At 41.2% G+C, this 20,337-nt stretch overlaps 1 protein-coding gene and 1 long non-coding RNA gene across 6 annotated transcripts in view; one reads left to right on the top strand and one right to left on the bottom strand.

Moving 5' to 3' along the window:
* The window catches only part of LOC140465092 (uncharacterized), a 959,861-nt gene that overhangs the window by 254,926 nt on the left and 684,598 nt on the right, over positions 1-20,337 (top strand). The gene's annotated exons all lie outside the window — the stretch shown is intronic.
* The window catches only part of LOC140465091 (dyslexia-associated protein KIAA0319-like), a 111,729-nt gene that overhangs the window by 13,232 nt on the left and 78,160 nt on the right, over positions 1-20,337 (bottom strand). For 4 of the 5 annotated variants that reach the window (XM_072560964.1, XM_072560963.1, XM_072560959.1 and 1 more), the window contains exons 12-16: positions 18,841-18,973; positions 16,826-16,971; positions 9,624-9,775; positions 5,245-5,383; positions 1,772-1,931 (exon numbers count right to left, since the gene is read on the bottom strand). In XM_072560964.1, the coding sequence (XP_072417065.1) occupies positions 1,772-1,931; positions 5,245-5,383; positions 9,624-9,775; positions 16,826-16,971; positions 18,841-18,973 (730 nt within the window). The remainder of the gene's footprint in view (positions 1-1,771; positions 1,932-5,244; positions 5,384-9,623; positions 9,776-16,825; positions 16,972-18,840; positions 18,974-20,337) is intronic. The other variant, XM_072560965.1, reaches the window with a different exon arrangement.

Below are 20,337 nucleotides of genomic sequence, written 5' to 3'. Positions count from 1 at the left end.
GCTGCCAGACCTTTGCCCACTTACTCAAAGTATCTATGTTCCTCTGCAGAGTTTCACAGTCCTCTGCACATTTTGCTCTGCCACTCATCTTAGTGTTATATGCAAACTTTGACACCGTACATATGGTCCCCAACTCCAAATCATCTATATAAATTGTGAATAATTGCAGTCCCAGCTCCGATTCCTGAGGTACACCACAGTCATTGATTGCCAATCAGAACAGCACTACGTATCCCCACTCTTTGCTTCCAGTTGGTCAACCAATCCTTTATCCATACTAATAGTTAACCCCTAACACCATGCATCCTTATCTTATGCAGCAGCCTCTTGTGCAGCACCTTGTCAAAATCATTTTGGAAAACTAGGTAAACCACATTCACTGGGTCCCCGTTGTCCACCTTGCTCAAAATGTCTTCATAAAATTCCAAAAGATTTGTTAAACATGACCTGACTTCATTAACCCATGCTGTGTCAGCCCAATGGGACAATTTCTATCGGGATGCCTTGCAATTTCTCCCTTGATAATAGACTCAAGCATCTTCCCCAATACAGAGGTTAAGCTAACCGGTCTATAATTCCCCATCTTTTTCTAACTCCCTTTTTAAACAGTGACATCACATTTGCTGTTTTCCAATCTGCTGGGACTGCCCCTGTGACCAGCGAATTTTGGAAAATTACCATCAGTGCACCTACTATTTCTCCCGCCATCACTTTTAGTATCCTGGGATGCATTCCCTCAGGGCCAGGACACTTGTCTATCCTTAGCTCCATTAGCTTTCCCAACACTACTTCTGTAATAATGATTGTTTCCAAGTCCTCAAATACTTTCATCTTTTGTCAATTATTGGCATGTTATTAGTGTCGTCCACTGCAAAGACCAATACAAAATACTTATTCAATGCCTCAGCCATTTCATCATACCCCATAACTGCATGCCCCTTCTCATCCTCGAAAGGACCAATGTTTACTTTAGCCACTCTTTTTTATTTTATGTATTAATAGAAACTTTTGCTATGTCTTTATATTCTGTGTTAGTTTTTTCTCATCTTCTATCTTATTTTTCTCTACAACTCTTTTTGTGGTTTTCTGTTGACCTTTAAAGTTTTCCCAATCTTCTGGTTTCATGCTGTTTTGCATGCTTTCTTTTTCAATTTGATAGCCGTCCTTATTTCCTTATACACTGATGGCAGGTTACCCCTTTTCTTACTGTCCTTCTTCATTGGAATATAATTTTGCTGAGCACTTGGAAAATTGCTTTGGAAGTCCTCCACCACTTGTCAACTGCCCCACCATAAAATCTTTGTTTCCAATCTACTTTAGTCAAGTCCTCCCTCATCCTATTGTAGTCTCCCTTTTTTAAAAGGGAGGACCCTGGTATTGGATTTTACCTTCACACTCTCCATCTGTATTCTAGATTCAACCATACTATGATCTCTCCTTCCAAGAGAATCCTTAACTATGAAGGCAAATCATGATAATGGCCATTGCTTGTTTAGATAGTGGTATGCTCTCTTCTGAAAGGTGTGTGAGCAATCTTTGTGTCCTTATCCATTTTGGCTTATATGTAACTTCTATTCAGTAGCAGTGTGGTTACCTATTTAATTTTCCAACTAAAGTGGCGAACCAAGCCACTGAACTGTACCAGGGTAACGAGGGACAAACATCATCTATGCCAGCAATGCCCACATGCTGAGAACAAATTTTAAAAGGTGCATACAATAAATAATGCTGGAAATTCTAAGCATGGTCCCTGAAGGAAGAGCCCTATTACCTGGAATCGGAATGTGCCTGAATCTTCTGGACATTGATGTCTGTGTCAAGCACCCCAAGCAGCACTGCCAGCTGTCGCACAAGAGTATCCTTCTGTTGCTCAGTCAGACTGCTCACTCCGACCTGGAGCACCAGCTCCACCAAGTCATTCTTCCTAGGATCTGTCGGCACATGCACACAAGCATCAAGTTAGACATTGGAGAATAAGGAATGTGATTTCCCATATAAATTGATATCTTTGAGAAGAAACAAACATTCTATATCCATGGAATGCAATTGGTTCTGCACATGCCATGCCCCCCAGCTTTATCTCAGACCTTGGTGCAATTTCAGTGCTACCCAAGGACTTTCTTTGCCTTGACAGAGACACCAACATTTAACTTCATTGACAATCAGTGAAAGGCAGTAGCATAGTGGCATTGTCACTAGACTAGTCTGTTCTAACATAACACGATAGTTACATTCTTGTGTAACCTCATGTTATAGAAAATCTTGCTTTAGAAATAACGAGGCCTATGGGAAAAACAGAGTTGGGACGAACCACCAAAAATATCAGTAAAAATCGAAACAAAAATAGTAGTTAGCCTAACACAGATGATAGCACAGTCTAAGTAAATGTTAAAATCTTATAGTTTCATGAAATAATACAATAAATGTATCACTTTAACGGTTTCTGAGTTTGCTGAGTTACAGTACTGTATTAAGAGAGGGGCTGAGGGTCATCATCAGCATCATCATTACTCTCAGGTACAGTTCTGGGTGCAGGGTTACGGTAAAAGAAAATATTTAGTCCAGAAGTGGGTGGCTGTGGCTCATTGTCCTCAGATTGTCTCTTGGGGGTTGGATTAAAAAGGACATCTAGTTTTTGCTGCTTTGCCATCTTTCTTCCTTCATGAAGAAGTTGTTCATAGGGTCTCAGATACAACTTAATGCCACAAACTGCTATCCTGCTGCGTTCTGCTCTGTAGTCATTGCCTTCTAACAGCTGCAACTGTTTCTCAACTTCCCTCAGGATCGAAGACAAAAGAGAAGTGGAGAGTTCTCATGGGGCTGCATCCTGGAGTTCTTCATCTTCATCTCCAGCTTCAACTTCCCTCACAGCAGCAAGTTGTTGTAGATCAGTCTCCCACTTCTTCAAATCCAAACGGCTTGGCAAAAGTGACACAATGTTGTTTGATCGCAGGGAGCTCCTCTGACAGTTCAATGCCTTTAAAATTATGAAGAAAATCTGGGAGCAGCTTCTGCCAAACTCTATGCAAGCAGTCCTTCCTGACATCACCGCAGGTCTCCACAATGATGTCAATAACATTCTTAATGTTAAAGCTCTTCCAAAATTGAAGGACACTGTCCTCATTATCCCCCTCAGTTGCTACAACCAGTTTCCTGAATGTACAGCTTAAATAATAAGTTTTAAAAGCTGCTATTGTCCCCAGTCCATGGATTGAAATGAGAGAGTTCGTGCTCAGAGTAGAAATAGCACTTTGATGTTTTCAGAAAGCTCACAAATGGTGGGAGGATGGTTTGGTGCATTGTCCAGAGTGAGGACAATCTTGAAATCCAAATCTTTTCTCCTGCAATTTCTAAAAACATCCTCGAAAATATCAACAATAAGGTCAGAAAAAAAATTGTCCCGTCATCCAACCACTTTTGCTTGTCATGAAGTAAACACTTAGAGTGGGTCTAAGGTAACCTGGGATGGAATAGCATGAGAGCCAACGGGAGTATGCGTTTTTAAAAAATCGTTGCCCCTGACACTAAGAGTACATTTGTGGAAATATGATATCATGAAGCTCTAGCAACACTGGAGTCAATATAACAGGAGGCAAGGTCTCCCCTGGTTGGAGCCATACGTGGTACAAAGGAAGATGGTTGTGGTTGTTTAGAGTTCGGTTATCTCAACTCCAGGATATCTCTGCAGGAGTTTCTCAGGGTCACGTTCTCAGCCCGATCATCTCCAGTTGCTTCATCAATGACCTTCCCTCAACATAAGGTCATAAGGAGGGATTCACCAATAATTCCACAGTACATGTTCAATTTCCATGTTCAAATGCAGCAACATATGGACAATATCCAGGCTTGGGCTGAAAGTAACATTCACGCCACACAAATGCCAGGCAATGACCATCGCTAATAAGAGACAATCTAACCACCGTCCCTTGACATTCATCACTGAATCCCCATTATCAACATACTGAGGATTACCTTTCACCAGAGACTCAACTGGGTGTACAAATGCAGTGGTTACAAGAGCAGGTCAAAGTTTATCAATCCTGTAGCAAATAAATCCCGTAGCCCCAAAGCCTGTTCACAAGGCACAAGTCAGGATTGTAATGGAATATTCCCCACTTGCTTGGATGAATGCAGCTCCAACAACACGAAAGAAACTTGACACCATCTAAACAAAACACCCCACTTGATTGGAACCACTTGCACAAACATTCGCTCCATCCACGACTGAAGCTCAGTAGCAGCGTCTGTACTCAGTACACGTTGCATTGCAGAAATTCACAAAGGCTCCTTTGACTCACCTTCCAAATCCATGACCACTTCCACCTTGAAGGACAAGGACAACAAATATATCAGAACACCACCAGCTGCAAGTACTCCTCCAAGTAATACATTGTCCTGACTTGGAAACATTCCACTTTCCTTCATTGTTGCCAGAACTACACAAGGCACGAGTCAGACCACTCCTGGAATACTGGGAATCATTTTGGACCTTTTATCTAAGGTAAGATATACTGGCATCGGAGGCCATCCAGAGAAATTGATCCCAGGCATGGAGGAACTCTCTTATGAGAGGATGAGTAGAATGGGCCTGTGCTCATTGGAATTTAGAAGAATAAAAGGCAACATTAATGAAAGAGATAAGATTCGTAGGGGAGGATGCGAACAAAGTGAATGCAGAAAGGCTGCGCCCCTTTGCAGAATAACTTAGGACTACAGGGCATAGTCTCAGAGGAAGGGGTTGCCCAGTTAGGACAAAGGCGAGGAGGAACTTCCTTCTCGAGGATAGTACATTTGTGAAATTCTTTACTGCAGGTGGCTGTTGAGGCTGGATCATTATATAGATTCAAGGCTGTAACTAAAAGATTTTTAATTAGTAAAAGAGTCAAGGATTATGTTAAAAAGCAGGCAAGTACAATTGGAGATTCTCATATCAGCCACCATCTCATTGGATGGCAGAGCAGACATGATGGGCCAAATTGTTCAGTTCTGCTCCCAAGTCTTTGGTCTTAAAACTAGATGTTGAGACACTTTGGCCAGATTCCTTCCCGCTCCTCACTCAAAGTCCATGCACAGTTTCAGTAGCTATCATTGGATAACAATAAGGAATGAAGTCACAGGTCAGTTTTTCTGGTCCAGGGGTTCTGAGGCTATATGTGGCTGGTTCCCAGGGGCTGAGATTTAAATAGAATTCAAGGAAGAGCACACAGTTAACAGTGTTGGTCCACAAACACACTATCATCTAACCTGGTCGTACTTCAACAGTGGTGCTATCTGTGTCCGACTCCCCATTTGCATCAGTGACTTTCAGGTGAAAAATATACTTCCCTTCCACAAGGTTAGTTAGCTGCAGTCTTGCTTCATGATCTGAATAATGTATTACCTCCTGTGTTAGAGAGAGAGATAGAGAAAGTGTTCACCATTACTCACCTAACATTTGAAAAAAAGCAAACATAAAAAGCCTGTACTGAAGAGATTTCAATCAGATGAAAAGTTAAAAGCTGCTAAAAACATAAGATGTGTTTAGTCTGATCTGCCTGACAGTAGAATCTCTTTGCTTTAACCCTAAGCTCTCTCACTGCAGTTTATTTTCTATTTGCTGCAAAATTCCTGAGAAGAACCAGGGAGATACAAAATGGGACATGGCATGTAACCTGGAGAGTATGAAATTATTCACCTTAATGGGAAGAACAGAAAAGCAGTCTTAAGTTTTAAAAGACATTACATTTCAAAATATTTGAGTTCAAAGAGACTTGGGCTACTCATACATGGAACACATTAAAACAGCACCCAACTAAAGCAAGCAATTAGGAAAGCGGATGGAGTATTGAATTTTATTGTAAGGAGAATGGAGTATAAGAATTAAGCAAGCCTTGCTGTAATTAAATAGAGCTTTGGTGACATATCTGGAACACTTTTGGTCTTCATTTCTAAGGAAGGAGATACTTGCACAATGAAGGTTTAACCATATGACAGAGAATTTCTTCTCTAAAGAGATTTAGGAGTCTCTTGAATTCCTTGCCACAGATAGCGAAGGGGCCAGAGTCCTTGAGTATATTTAAGGCTGAGATAGATTACAACCAAGGTTTATGGGGAAAGGGCAGAAATGTCAGATCAGTCATGATCCTATTGAATGGCGGAACAGGTTCGAGGGGCAGATGATCTACTCATGCTCCTATTTCATATGGTCTTCTTTGGTTCATGGGGTAAAAAAGATTGTGCTATGACACAAGGCTGAGAAAATTGGGGTTAGAAAAATTAAGTGAAACACAAAACTCTTCAAGGGTTTGCCAGAATAAACAAGAAGCTTATTCCCCCTGGGCTAGGAAATCTAGAACATAGCACTACAGTCTCAGGATAGGGCAACTTTGACTTTTTTCCTGAAAATGGGTGCTAACACTAGACATTAATTATATTCAAGGCTGTCACTGACAGATTTTTAATCTGTAAGCAAATTAGGGATTATGTGAAAAAGCAGGAAAGTGGAGTTGGGGATTATCACGTCAACCACAAATTCATTGGATGGCTATTTGTAGTTCAAAAGAAACACAACATTCAGAGATGCAGAACAAATGATGGTGAAGATTGGATTATATGGAATGATTTACAATAAATCAACACAACTTTTGCAGTGGAAGCAAAGTATATTTTATCTGTGGGTTCATGATTTACTAATCTTAAATTGCTGATAACAAAATATATATATCCTCATAGGCATGCAAATTAATTTAGTGTGTCAAATTGTTAGAAAAGATTTAGAATATATAGTAAAGGAAATTTCTTTAACATGACTATAGTTTTCATGATTTAGGACAGATATGCTGTGAATGAAGATTGACTTAGATAGGTGAATGAAGGAACGGGAAAGATATGGAAATACAGCAAGTAAATATAATTGCAACACAGAGGTTAAACATTGACACAGGAAGTGGAATCAAATGGCCTATTTACACGGTTTAATTCCTAACGTCTCTTTGATGTTAAAATATGGAATAAGAACAATTCAACCGAACATTTCCATCAAAAGCAGAAAATACAGCACTTCATTAATCTTTGTAAACCACCCACCTGCCCCCAGTCCTTTAACTGTCCAGGAACTCTGCATTCTTCCAACTCTTGCATAACCCACAGTACCTTTGCCCCACCATCAGAGGCCATAGCTTCAGACACCTAGTCTCTGGAAATTCCCTTCATAAACATTTCTACCAATCTTTCCTCCTTTAACAGGCCTCCTTAAAAAAACGTTTGACAATCATGTGGCAAGCTGTCGGATTTTAACTGATAATGCTCCTTGTAGGTGATTTTGTTGTGTTCGTCTGTTGGCTGTTCTCTGTGCTGTCTGCAGTTAGTCAAGCCCGAGCATATAGTGACAAAGAAAAAGAAACTGAAAGTAAACTAGCAGCTGCGAACACAGACATTTCAAAGTATTGAATAAAACTCTTGTTCATACATAGAGCCTTGGTGTGTGTCATCTCTGCACATCTCCAAGGCACAACACAATAACAAGAAAAGTCGGAGAACCATTTAAATTTACCAACTCTGGCTCCTTTCCTTTCTTCACGAGGAGATCTACCCATACCATGGGATTAGGTGGATTTCAGGTTTCAAGATCTACTTGGTAACAAAGGGTATGGGACTTTTACAGGTAACAATGACTAGTGATCGATGTCCATTATCTCAAGTCAGAGAAACTTCAAGCAGCGCCCAGAAAGAAATCTATGTTTGATATGGCAGTAAGTGCTCTTGAAAAGTGTTTTGGGCAAAAAAACCCCGTGATGCTTGAATGATACCCTTTCCACCCTAGGTGCCAGGACACTAGTGAACTTACAAAACAAGACATTGCAGTGTTGTGGCAGTTGGCTTCTGTATGTAAATTTGGTAAACTAATTTGTAACCAATACACTGAAAAATATTTAATTCTATCAATTTGGGAATGCCTAGGCATCTTATGGCTTAATGGGTGGCATCACCACCTTGGGATCAGAAGCTCCAGGTTCAAGTCTCACCCCAGGACATGATGACCAAGGAAGATGTGTTCAAAGCACAAATAGATTGATTATGTGATGATACTATTGTCTTTAAGATGTGTATTTTGTACTTTGCTTTTATGAAGAAAGGTCGAGACATAGCTGGCATGCAGTTTGTTCAATGCCAATCAAGTAAACAGCTTGTGAGGACTTGTTTTTCTTTAAAGTTGGAACAATAGAAGCAGCCTGAATGGGTGGGGTCAAGCTCCCAAAGAACAAAGATTTTTAGTTTTAGCTTTCAACTGTTGCTGGGTATTGAAGCTGGATGTGAAACCTCTCTCTGTTCCAGCTAAAAGCTGGTGTTCTCTTCCTGCTGCTAGAATTACATGAAACAAGCTATTTTACTGAATATTTTACCTCTGCCAAGGGTGTGATTATGGGAACAGTTAATTAGTAGTTAATATATGCATTATTCAGTTAAGCATTTTCAAAGAGTTACAATTAAGCCAATTCTTTTCTTTTTATTCTCTCTGTATTTTAATTTTAGTGTAAAAGATAATGTGTTTTGCTTAAAGTCATCATGTGGAGGTGCCAGTGTTGGACTGGGATGGACAAAGTTAAAAATCACACAATACCGGGTTATAGTCCAACAAGTTTATCTGAAAGTACTAGCTTGCAGAGCGCTGCTCCTTCGTTGGGTAGCTAGTGATAAAGGAGCAACACTCTGAAAGCTAAAATTTCCAAATAAACCTGGTGTTGTATGATTTTTAACTGTGCTTGAAGTCGAGTAGTTTGACCAAATGAATTGCATCTGGAACTCAACACCTTACACTTGCCTTTAAAATAAGAGCAAGTTAGGGTCTAGACTATCTTCTTAATATATTTCGAGGGGGATTTGGTCTGGTCCATGACAATTTTCAACCTGCAAATCCTTTCACACATACCAATGGCAGCCAGTAAGAGTGGGAGAGATTCCTGGCCAGCCATGTGGTGGAAGCAACTTTAAGCGACTACCATCATTAAGTATAGCTCCAGACTATGGCACACATATAAAGTTGCTCATTGCCACATTAACCTGTTGCCCTGAGTGAATTAGAGATGTATACAGCACAGAAACAGACTCTTTGGTCCAACACATCCATCCCATCCAGATTCCAGAATTAATCTAGTCCTACTTGTCTGCAATTGGCTCATATCTCTCTAAACCTTTTCTATTCATACACCCATCCAGATGCCTTTTAAATGTTGTAATAGAGTCCAGACAGGCAGGGGACTGGAAGAACACAGCAAGGCATGCAGCATCAGGAGATGCAGAAGTCGGCGTATAACTGTTCTTCAGGACTAGCTTGCTGTGTTCTTCCAGTCCCCTGCCTATCTATTTTGGATTCCAACATCTGCAGTTTCTTTTTTATCTGTAATAGAGTCAGAGTCGTACAGCATGAATTCCAGCCTATCACCACCACTCATACAGAATGATGATTTCACTTTGAAAAAAAAACAGGACTTTAGCTGTCCAAATCAAATCTGTCATGTTTGATTCAAAACGTTTAACACAGAAATGCACCCTTGTCATTTGCAACAGAGAGCTGTCCAAAAGGTAAAAAATTAAAGTTGTGCAACTGTTCACAATTATTGAAGAAGTGTAAATTAGATACTCACACCTGCAGCAGGACTCTGCCCATCCCGCGTCCAAAGATAAGATACAATGTCTTGGTCATCAGTGGAGTTGGAACCATCAAGGGTGATGGAGTTATTGGGGAAAGCCAGAAAATGGTTACCTCCAGCATTAGCTACAGGACGATTATTGGTTTCTTAAAAATATATACAAAAATCAGTCTTCACGTATCATTGATCGACCATTTTAGTGAACAGTTATAAATTTCTAGGTTTAAAATTATGTTTATGAGAATGAAATTGGTAGTATAAAAAGATTTCTAGACATTTTTGTTGAACTTTCCTCATTCAGGTGCCAGAGAGTCCAATAAGATGGGCATCTGAAATTAATTTCCTTCCAATACCAAGTAAATAATTTTCAGCAGGCAACACAGAAAGTGAAACAACAGCCAAGTTCACCTGTAAAACAGACTCGAGTTTTCTGTTGAGCACAGATGTCAATTATGTTGGACATGGTGTTTGACAGAAGTATAAAGTGGAAATTACTACCACACAGTGAGAGTACCACAAGTGAAAATCTCACTTAGGGATCTCACAGCTTCAAAATGTATCCATGGGTAATAGATACAATAAAGGGAATAAGGAACAGCTGAGAGGGGTTTTACTCTTGCATACAGTGTATAATGTAGAGAATGTGATATATCTGTGATTTTGTTTACCTTTATATAAAGCACATAGTACAAAATATACAATATATGGAAGTTCTTCTAACTTTATAAAACACAAAAAGTGGAAAAGATTGGAGCTGATCAGCGAATAAAGCTTAAGCAGTCTTTAACAATGACTTGAAGGCATCATTTAAAATATTTGTTATTCTCATTTAACATGATTCATATAGGGGAGGCGATGGTGATTAGATTAGATTGTGGAAACAGGCCCTTCGGCCCAACCAGTCCACACTGACCCTCCAAAAAGAGTAACCCACCCAGACTCACTTCCCTCTGACTAATGCACCTAGCACTATGGGAAATTTAGCATGGCCAATTCACCTGACCCGTCCATCTTTGGACTGTGGGAGGAAACCAGAGCACCTGGAGGAAACCCACGCAGACACGGGGAGAATATGCAAACTCCACACAGTCAGTCACCCGAGGCTGGAATTGAACCTGGGACCCTGGTGAGCCACCGTGCCGTCCTGTCTATTGGTATTATTGCTGGACTGTTAATTCAGGTAATATTCTGGGGACCAATGTTTGAATCCTACCATGGCAGATGGTGGAATTTGAACTCAAAACAAAATCTGGAATTAAGAGTCTAATGTTGACCATGAATCCATTGTCCATTGTTGGAAAAACCCACCAGGTTCACTAATGTCCTTTAAGGAAGGAATGGTTGACCACAAATCTCTCCTACTCTTACTGGTTGACATCCTTACCTGGTCTGGCCTAGATGAGACTCCAGATCAACACCAATGTGAGTGACTCTTAACTGCCCTCTGGGCAATTAGGGATGGGCAGTAAATGCTGGCCCAACCAGTGAGGTCCCCATCCCATGAATGAATAAAATAAAATAAATTCCACCTGGCCTTTGAGTTTAGATTTTCTCTCATTGTACTTAACAGTGTGCCAAGTGACTTTGTAGTGTTGCTATAAATGTACACAATGTTCATGTGAGTGCTGGACTCAATTTCCTCCCTCTTATGTCAGGAGGGATATATTTGGATTTGAGGAAGATCTGAGAGGCGTCAATAGGTTTATTCCAAGGGTTGTCATACGAGGACCAATTGAGCAGGTTCTTCTCTTCTTTCATGGGACACAGACATCACTCACAAATCCAGCATTTGTTGCGCATCCCTAAATGCATTTGAACTGATGACTTCAGAGGGAGTTAAGAATTGCTGTGAGTCTGGAATCACGTCGGCCACGACAAGTAAGGGTGGCAGATTTCCCTCCCTGAAGAACATTTGTGAACAGGTGAGTTTCTATAACAATTGAAGACTTTTTTTATAGTAATCTTGAACAAGACTGTCAATTCCAGTTTTAAGAAATTAAATTGAAATTTCACCAGTAGCAGTATGCGATCTGAATGGCTGACCCCAGAGAATTATGATATGGAGGTGCCGGTGTTGGACAGAGGTGGACAAAGTCAAACATCACATGACACCAGGTTATAGTTCAACAGGTTTATTTGAAACCGCAAGCTGTCAGAGCCAACGCTCCTTCCTCAGGCAGCTAGTGAGAGAGAATACATTGGACACAGAATTTACAGAGAAAGATCAATGGGTCATACAACTTACGCGAATGTATTGAACAAACTTAGATGGCTAATAAGTCTTTAATGGAGGTGCAGTTTTGATTGATTAATATGTAAATCCCTGCCTCAAGATAACTGCAGGTTTTATCAGAATAAAGGTGACCCTTTAGGTCAAACAATACATTTTAAGTGTGAGGCCATGTTTCAAATCTGTATCTCATTCTGGAACCAGACTGTTTTTTTTCCAAAGTAGAAATTTATAAAATGCCACACTGAATGACTGTCTAGAGATTGTGTGCTTTTTGAACAAAATAGAATGTACTTGCAAATTCAAATTTACAAATGCAATTTCACTCCAAAGATTTATATGTGTGCATGTGAGTGAAGGAGTCGGAGAGAGACCGTGTGTGTGCACTTGAAAGAGAGAGCGTATGTGTATGCTGAAGAGGGAGCGTGTGAGAGTGTGAGGGAGTATATGTGTGAGAGCATGCATGTAAGTGTGTGTGAGAGAGAGTGCGCATGAGTTTGAGGAAGTATGTGCACATGAGAGTGTGAGTGTGAGAGAGAGTCTGTGTGTGTTGCTGAGAGAAAGTACATGTATATGTCTGTGTGTATGTGTGTGTGTGTGTGTGTGTGTGTGTGTGTGTGTATGTGAGTGAGTGAGTGAGAGAGAGAGAGAAAGAAAGAATGTAGTGTGGTGGGGTCACTCGTAGTGTGACATGAACCCAAGATCCAAGTTGCATCCACCCTCATGGTACCAAACATGGCCATCACCTCCTGCTCAGCGACCTGTGTTGTTGCATTTCCCAAAGTGCACCTTAGAGGGCGTTTACCCGAAGATCCAAGGCTGAATGTCCTTAACCACTGAAGGGCTCCCCCACTGGGAACATCCTTGTCTGGCGATGTTGTGTAATGTCCATTCATCCATTGTCATAGCGTCTGTTTGGCCTCACCAATCGACCATGCCTGTGGGCATCCTTGCCTGCAGCATATGAGATAGACAACATTGTGCATGGCAGATAGTCATGTGACTCTGCCAAAGTGGGTGATGTCCCTACATGTAATGGTAGTATCCATGCGGTGGTTACCATGACAGAGTTTGTGTGGTGTTATGGTTGATGCTGTCCTTAAGGCTGGGCAGTTTGCTACAAACAATGGTCTGTTTAAGGTTTGGTGGTTGTTTGAAGGTGAGAGGTGGAGGCATAGGGAAGATCTTGGAGAGATGCTCATCGTCATCAATAAGGTGTTGCAGGCTGCGAAGAACATGGCGTAGTTTCTCCGCTCCTTGGAAGTACTGGATGCTGAAGGGTATCCTATCCTATTGGGGAGGCACGGTGGCTCAGTGGTTAGCACTGCTGCCTCGCAGCGCCAGGGACTTGGGTTCGAATCCAGCCTCAGGTGACTGTGTGGAGTTTGCACATTCTCCCAGTGTCTGCGTGGGTTTCCTCCCATAGTCCAAAGATGTGCAGGTCAGGTAAATTGGCCATGCTAAATTGCCCATAGTGATAGGCGCATTAGTAGCGAGTAGGGGAATGGGACCGGGTGGGTTACTCTTCGGAGGGTCGGTGTGGACTTGCTGGGCCGAAGAGCCTGTTTCCACACTGTAGGGAATCTAATCTAATGTATCGGTCATATCCAGTGTCTATCTCCTGAGGAGATCGAGACAGTTTTATGCAATGGCACGTTGGAACTGGCAATTGATGAGTTGAGCATCATGTTCTGTTCTTATGAGGATGTCCTTCAGCACCTTCAGGTGTTCTTCGCTTTCCTCATCTGAACAGATCCTGTGTGTGCATAGGGCTTGTCTGTAGGGGATAGCTGTTTTAATATGTTTAGGGTGGAAGACAGAGAAGTGCAGCATTTTGGGGGTATCTGTGAGCTTACGGTAAAGTGAGACTGAGGTCTCTGTCCTTGTTGGAAATGCGTGTTTCCAAGAATGAGACTGATTCTAAAGAGTAGTCCATGGTAAGTCTGATGGTAGGATGAAACTTGTTGATATCACGATCTAATTCTTTCAGTGACTCCTCATCATGGGTCCAGAGAAAGAAAATGTTGTCAATGTATCTGCTGTAAAGCCTTATTTGGAGGTCCTGTGCAGCATAGAAGTCTTGTTCAAATTTGTGCATGATAATGTTGGCATATTGGGGTGCAAATGTGATCCCCAGGGCTGTTCCGTGTGTCTGGATAAAGAACTGGCTGTCGAAGGTGACAGTTTAAGGATACGAGTCCAGCCAAGGGCAATGGCTCTCCGAGGGGTCCAAAACAGCCTCAGTTCTCAATACCAACAACTGTTAATCGCCGTACGCTAGCCTACAACTCATCCACTTCACCCTCGACCACATCCTTCACCTTCGACAACCAGTTGTTTATCTAGACACACGGAACAGCAATGGGGACCACATTTGCATCCAATATGCCAACATTTTCATGCACAATGTTGAGCAAGACCTCCGACCAATGCTGTACACCAAACACACTGACGACATTTTCTTCTTCTGGACCTATACCAAGGAATCATTGAAACTACACAATGGTATCAGCAGGTTTCATCCCACCATCAGACTTACCATGGACTACTCTTTCGAATCAGTCGCATTCTTGGACACACACGTGTCCATCAGAGACAGACACCTCAGTACCTCACTCTACCCACAAGCTCACAGATACCCCCATGATGCTGCATTTCTCAAGCTTCCATTCTGAACATGTTAAAAAAGCCATCCCCTATAGACAAGCCCTATGCATACACAGGATCTGCTCGGATGAGGGGGAATGCAAAGAACACCTGAAGATGCTGAAGGATGCCGTCATAAGAACAGGATATGATGCCCAATTTATCAATCACTAGTTTTGACATGTCACAGTGAGAAACCATCATGACCTCCTCTGGAGTCGAACACGGGATACAACTGAGAGGATACCCTTCGTTGTCCATACTTCCCGGGAGCGGAGAAACTACGCCATGTTCTTCGCAGTCTACAACACATAATTGATGACGATGAGCATCTCCAAGATCTTCCTTACACCTCCACTTCTTGCCTTCAAAAAACCACCAAACCTTAAACAGACCATTGTTCACAGCAAACTGCCCAGCTTTCAGGTAAACGTCAACCACAACACTATACAACCCTGTCATGGCAACCACTGCAAGGCGTGTCAAAGCATAGACATGGATACTACCATTACACATGAGGACCCGCCCACCACGTGTGCGCCAGGTACTGACGTGACTCGGCCAATGTTGTCTAACTCATACGCTGCAGGCAAGGATGTCCAGAGGCATGGTTCATTGGCGAAACAAGCAGATGCTACGGCAACGGATGAATGGACATTGCGCAACAATTGCCAGACAGGGATGTTCCCTCCCATTCAGTGGTCAGGGACATTCAGCCTCGAATCTTCGGGTAAATGTCCTCCATGTCCTCAGGACATGCAACATGGCAGAGTCGCCAAGGAGAGGCTGATAGCCATGTTTGGTACCCATGAGGATGGCCTCAACCAGATTATTGTGTTCATGTCACACTACAGGTGACTCCACCACACTATACACTCTTACACACACACTCTCGCATAAACACACACACACTCACACAGACCCTCTCTCACATACACACACTCTCTCCCAAGCATGCATGCATGCACACACAAATAACGTACTCACACTCTCCCACAGGCATATCCTCCCTCACACTCTCACACAGTCCCTCTCAAACACACACACACACTTTCTCTCTTTCAAGATCACATGCATACACATACATACACTCTCTCCCTTTCACACACACGCACACACTGTCTCCCTCTCTCTCACACACACAAACACCTTATAGAGTGAAATCATATTTATAAATTTGAATTTGCAGGTACATTCTATTTTGTTCAAACAGCGCACAGTCAGTCAGTGTGGCATTTTAAAAATTTCTACTTTGGAAATAAAACCAGTCTGCCTCCAGGATGAGACACAAACAGACTTGAAATGTGGCCTCACCCCTAAAATACATTGTCTGACCTAAGGTATCACCTTTATTCTGGTGAAACCTGCAGTTATCTTGAGGCAGGGATTTACATATTAATCAATCAAAACCTGCACCTACAATCCAACTGATTAGGGACTTAACAGCCATCTAGGTTTGTTCAATATATTTGCATAAATTGTATGACTCTTTGACCTTACACTATAAATTCTGTGTCTGATGTATTCTCTCTCACTAGATGCCTAAGGAAGGAGCAGTGGCAGTTTCAAATAAACCTGTTGGATTATAGCCCAATGTCGTGTGATTTTGACCAGAGAATTAGTAAACTTACATCAGAGTCACCCCTATCGGAATGTAAATTCATTGCAGTTTAGAAAAATGAGAGCCATTGTTAATGAAAGATTATGAGGAGGCTTGAAAAGTTGATCCTAATAGGATGTTAACCCGTCATAAGGAAATCTAGGACCAGGAGGCATTGTTTCAGAGTATAGGGGCAGCCATTTAAGATGGAGATGAGGATGTATTTCTTCTTTCAGAGGGTCATAAATCTTTGAAATCTTCCACCCGAGAGAGGAGTGTAGAATAACTCATTGAATATATTCAAGACTGAAGCAAATAAATTCATGAAAAATCACAAAGTCAGCTTTATGGGGAACAGGCAGAAAAGTGGAGTTGAGGCTTAGATCACACCAGCCATAATCTTATCAGGTGGTACAGCAGGGTCAGAGAGTGGAATGGCCTTCTACTGCTCCTATTACTTACACCATGGCAGGAAACTGTAGGATTAGCATTAGTATGTCATAATTACTAGAAAACTCTGCCTGGCCTTCTCAGCTGATAGTTTAATGGTGCTTTTTTTTACCCTGGTGTGTGAAACAGTAAGCTGAAAGGTACGAGAAAATACCCACAGCATCATGAGACAAAGAATTAAACAAAAATTCCATACACGATTCAAACACTGGAAACATGTAATGTATGGACATTCAATTATAGCTGAAATATGAGTTACACTTAACTGACCTTCTTTGATAGTGACTGCCACTGTTTTTGAGCTGCTTAGACCTTGCTGGTCAGTGACAGTCAACCTGAATTGGTATGTCCCAACGTGAAGCCCTATCACTGTGGCCACAGCGTTGTCATTATCCTCAACTTTCACATCAGGGCCACTGAAATAAAGAACTTGCATTTACATAGTGCATTTCACAGAACCAAGCCATCCCAAAGTATACTACAGCCAATGGTATACCTTGAGTTACAACAGTAATGAAGGAAATACAGCAGCTAATTTGTTCATAGAAACAGTAATATGATTATGATAAGGCAATTTGTTTTTCACTGAAAGAATGGATAAATATGGGTTAGGAGACTGCACAGCTTTTCTGAAAAATAGCGGTATACGAGTGATTACCTCTGCCCAAGAGTATAGGCAAGGTTGGTTTAACATTACATCCAAATGATAGCACTGTCAACAACAGAGTAGTATGCATTCATTACTGCACTGGGGTTGCCAGCCTAGATGTTGTGTTCCAAGCTCCAAAGTGGGGCCAAGAGACCAGTGTCAAGATTAGAGTGGTGTTGGAAATGCACAGCAGGAGCCCTTCATCGGATTTCCTGATTAAGGGCTCCTGCCCGAAACATCGATTTTCCTGTTCCTGGGATGCTGGCTGACCTGCTGCACTTTTCCAGCACCACTCTAATCTTGACTCTAATCTCCAGCATCTGCAATCCTCACTTTCACCTATGAGACCAGTGTCCTACCAGTCATAACTGAGACTGCTGGGTATCAAATAGGAAAGGAAATTGCCAACTCTGCTCTGGTTAATTGCTGTTATTGGAAAGGCCACAAATGTATGCTAGATTTAAAATTTTAACATACAATACATTCTATCAAGACATATTTCATCAAGAATCTGATTTGTCAAATATTATCAATGCTCATAATAACAAAGCACAACTTTTAGTTTAAATTCAGTTATAAACATTAAGTTTCACTTTTTTTAAAGTGATCTGGAGCCTTGTAGTTTTAATGCAGAGGAGATTGACCAGGATTGTAACATGGATGAGGAACTTCACATTTACGTAGAGACTAAAGAATCTGCAATTGTTCTCCTTATAGTAGGAGAAACTAAGGGCAGACTTAACATGTTCAAAATTATGAAGGGTTTTGATTAAACAAATGAAACACTTCCTGCTGGCAGAAAGGCCAGGAAACAGAAAGCAAAGATTTAAGATAAACAGAAAACAAAGATTTAGCATGGAACAATGGGAAGATGATTTTTCTCCCAATGTAGCCAGTTATGTTGATCTGGAATTCATTGCTTGAAACACTGACCATTATAGATTCAACAGAAACTGACGGAATGAAATTGGGTGTATAACTAAAAGTGACAGTGAAAGAGCAGGGACTAATTGCAGAGTTCTTTCAAAGAATCAGCACAAGTCCAGTAGGCTGAGTGGCTTACTTCAATACTGCAAGTCATTATAATTCAACTTAAGAGCGTTTTACATTTGTCTGAATTTTCAACTAACTGACAGTTATTCCAATTGACAGAACACGTGTGCTTCGATCTCAACTGTTACAGAACAAGAAAAATCCACAAATGAAGAGGGTAATGGAAACAGAACAATTTTTGAAGCAGATAAGATCAGCACTTGAGAGAAATAAACTCGAAAGGCAACAGAGATCGAAGAGGGAAATGGGAACTGACTGATCTGCACTATCGAAGCCAGCATGGCTTCATTATTCTGGAGTAGCTTTATTGGGCTCTGTATTAGTTTTCAGATGAGATTAACATCTCTTTTTATGTCATAATGAATTTAAAAGCCTTGGTTAAACAGTTTTTAAAAGATGAATATCTGGAGCAGAATGTGTGTTTTCAGCGCTCTACAATAACAATCTATGAGTAAAAGAGAATTTGGTGCTGCCCAATGGCCTACATTTCGGTATTTACATCAATGCGGTTTCTAAAAAAAAACATTCTGCCACCATGCTGAAAGCATCAAAAAACAAAACGTTTGTTCCTGTAGTTAATTACCTGATCTTCTCCCAGTGATATGAGATAATACCCTGATCATCAGTGCTCCCTTGTCCATCCAAAGTAGTACTTTCTACCGGGCTTATTAATTCTTTGTCAGGACCCACAATTGCTATCGGGGGGCTGTTTTTCTCTGCAGAAAAGGAAAACAATGCAATAAATGTCAAAGGGCCAGTTGCTGACACTGCACAAATGACAGGAACTGTCTTCGAGCAAGAGTTATCCTTTTTAGAATTCATGAATGCAATTCAAGACATTTTACATGAAGTGCAGGTGCAATTTAATGAATTTTAACAAAACAGTGTGAATTATTGCAGTAGGTTGTAGTTTGACATTTTCAGTTTTTCTTGGCAGCTGTGTATTAGTTTTCAGATAACTTCAGGAAGGCTGATTCAAAAACAAACAATGCTAGAATTATCATTTGCCAAGAGCAAAACAACAAATGCAGAAATCATATTTTTTTGAAAAGTACCCATGGGAAAGTCTGTAATAATTCTCTTCAAAATCTAAATAAGCAGCTGCAATCATAACCTGCAAGAACACAGTGTCCTACATTTTTCACCTTCAGAGATTTGTCTTTTAACTGCATCTGTTTCTGGTTGTGAAAGTCACCTGTTAAGCATATTTGTTTATTAATCTGGTAAATCTGCTCCTCCTGAATTATGTGAAACTGGCCTTTAGCCTTCCAATGATTCAGGAAGTTAGTTTGAAAATCCACTTTATACATATTTACACACAGTGAAAAAGAGACATTGCTAAAATACTTGTCTATCCCTGATTTCTCCACAAGACATTCCCATAGTCAAATGCAAGAATGGGTGGGAGGTGTGTTAGATGAAGGCAGTCCACAATGCTGTATCTTCCTTGCTGACCTACATCGGCTCTTAGTCTACTGACACGTTTTCACCGTATTTAAATTCTTTCACAAATGCTGCCTCCCACCACCATCTGTACAACCTCCTGCAGGTCTACAATCCTCGAAAAACTCAGCATTCCTGCAATTCCAGTAATTTGTATATCCTTGATTTCCTTCCACTGGAGACTGTGTCTCTATCTTTTAGGCCCCAGGCTGTCAAATTCCCTTCTTAAACCTCTCCACTTCTCTTTGGTTAAAGCGCTCTTTAAAATCTACCTTTTGGTAGTATTTTTGGTCAGCAGTCTCAACATTTCTTTCTAAAGGTCAATGTCAAATTTGACCAGGTAACCCTGCAGGAACTGTTACTATGCTGAAGATGATTTTTCTTTAGTCGGCCATAAGCAGTCTTTTACAATGCTGAAGGTTAAGTGACTAAGGGGTCATTGATTTGAAGAAAAGGAAACCCTTTGTGTGGATGTGAGTGCCTGAGCAAGCAGCACAGCATGCTGTTTCGTGATCATAGAAGCCCTACAGTGTGGAATCAGGCCATTTGGCCCATCACGTTCTCATCAACCCTCCAAAGAATAACCAACCCAGACACACCCCCATTCCCTCTCCCTGTATCGCCCGTGGTTAACCCA

This window comes from Chiloscyllium punctatum, chromosome 41 (assembly GCF_047496795.1).
Source record: "Chiloscyllium punctatum isolate Juve2018m chromosome 41, sChiPun1.3, whole genome shotgun sequence".
In the NCBI taxonomy this organism is placed as follows: Eukaryota; Metazoa; Chordata; class Chondrichthyes; order Orectolobiformes; family Hemiscylliidae; genus Chiloscyllium; species Chiloscyllium punctatum.
This window is presented reverse-complemented; position numbering and strand designations above follow the sequence as displayed.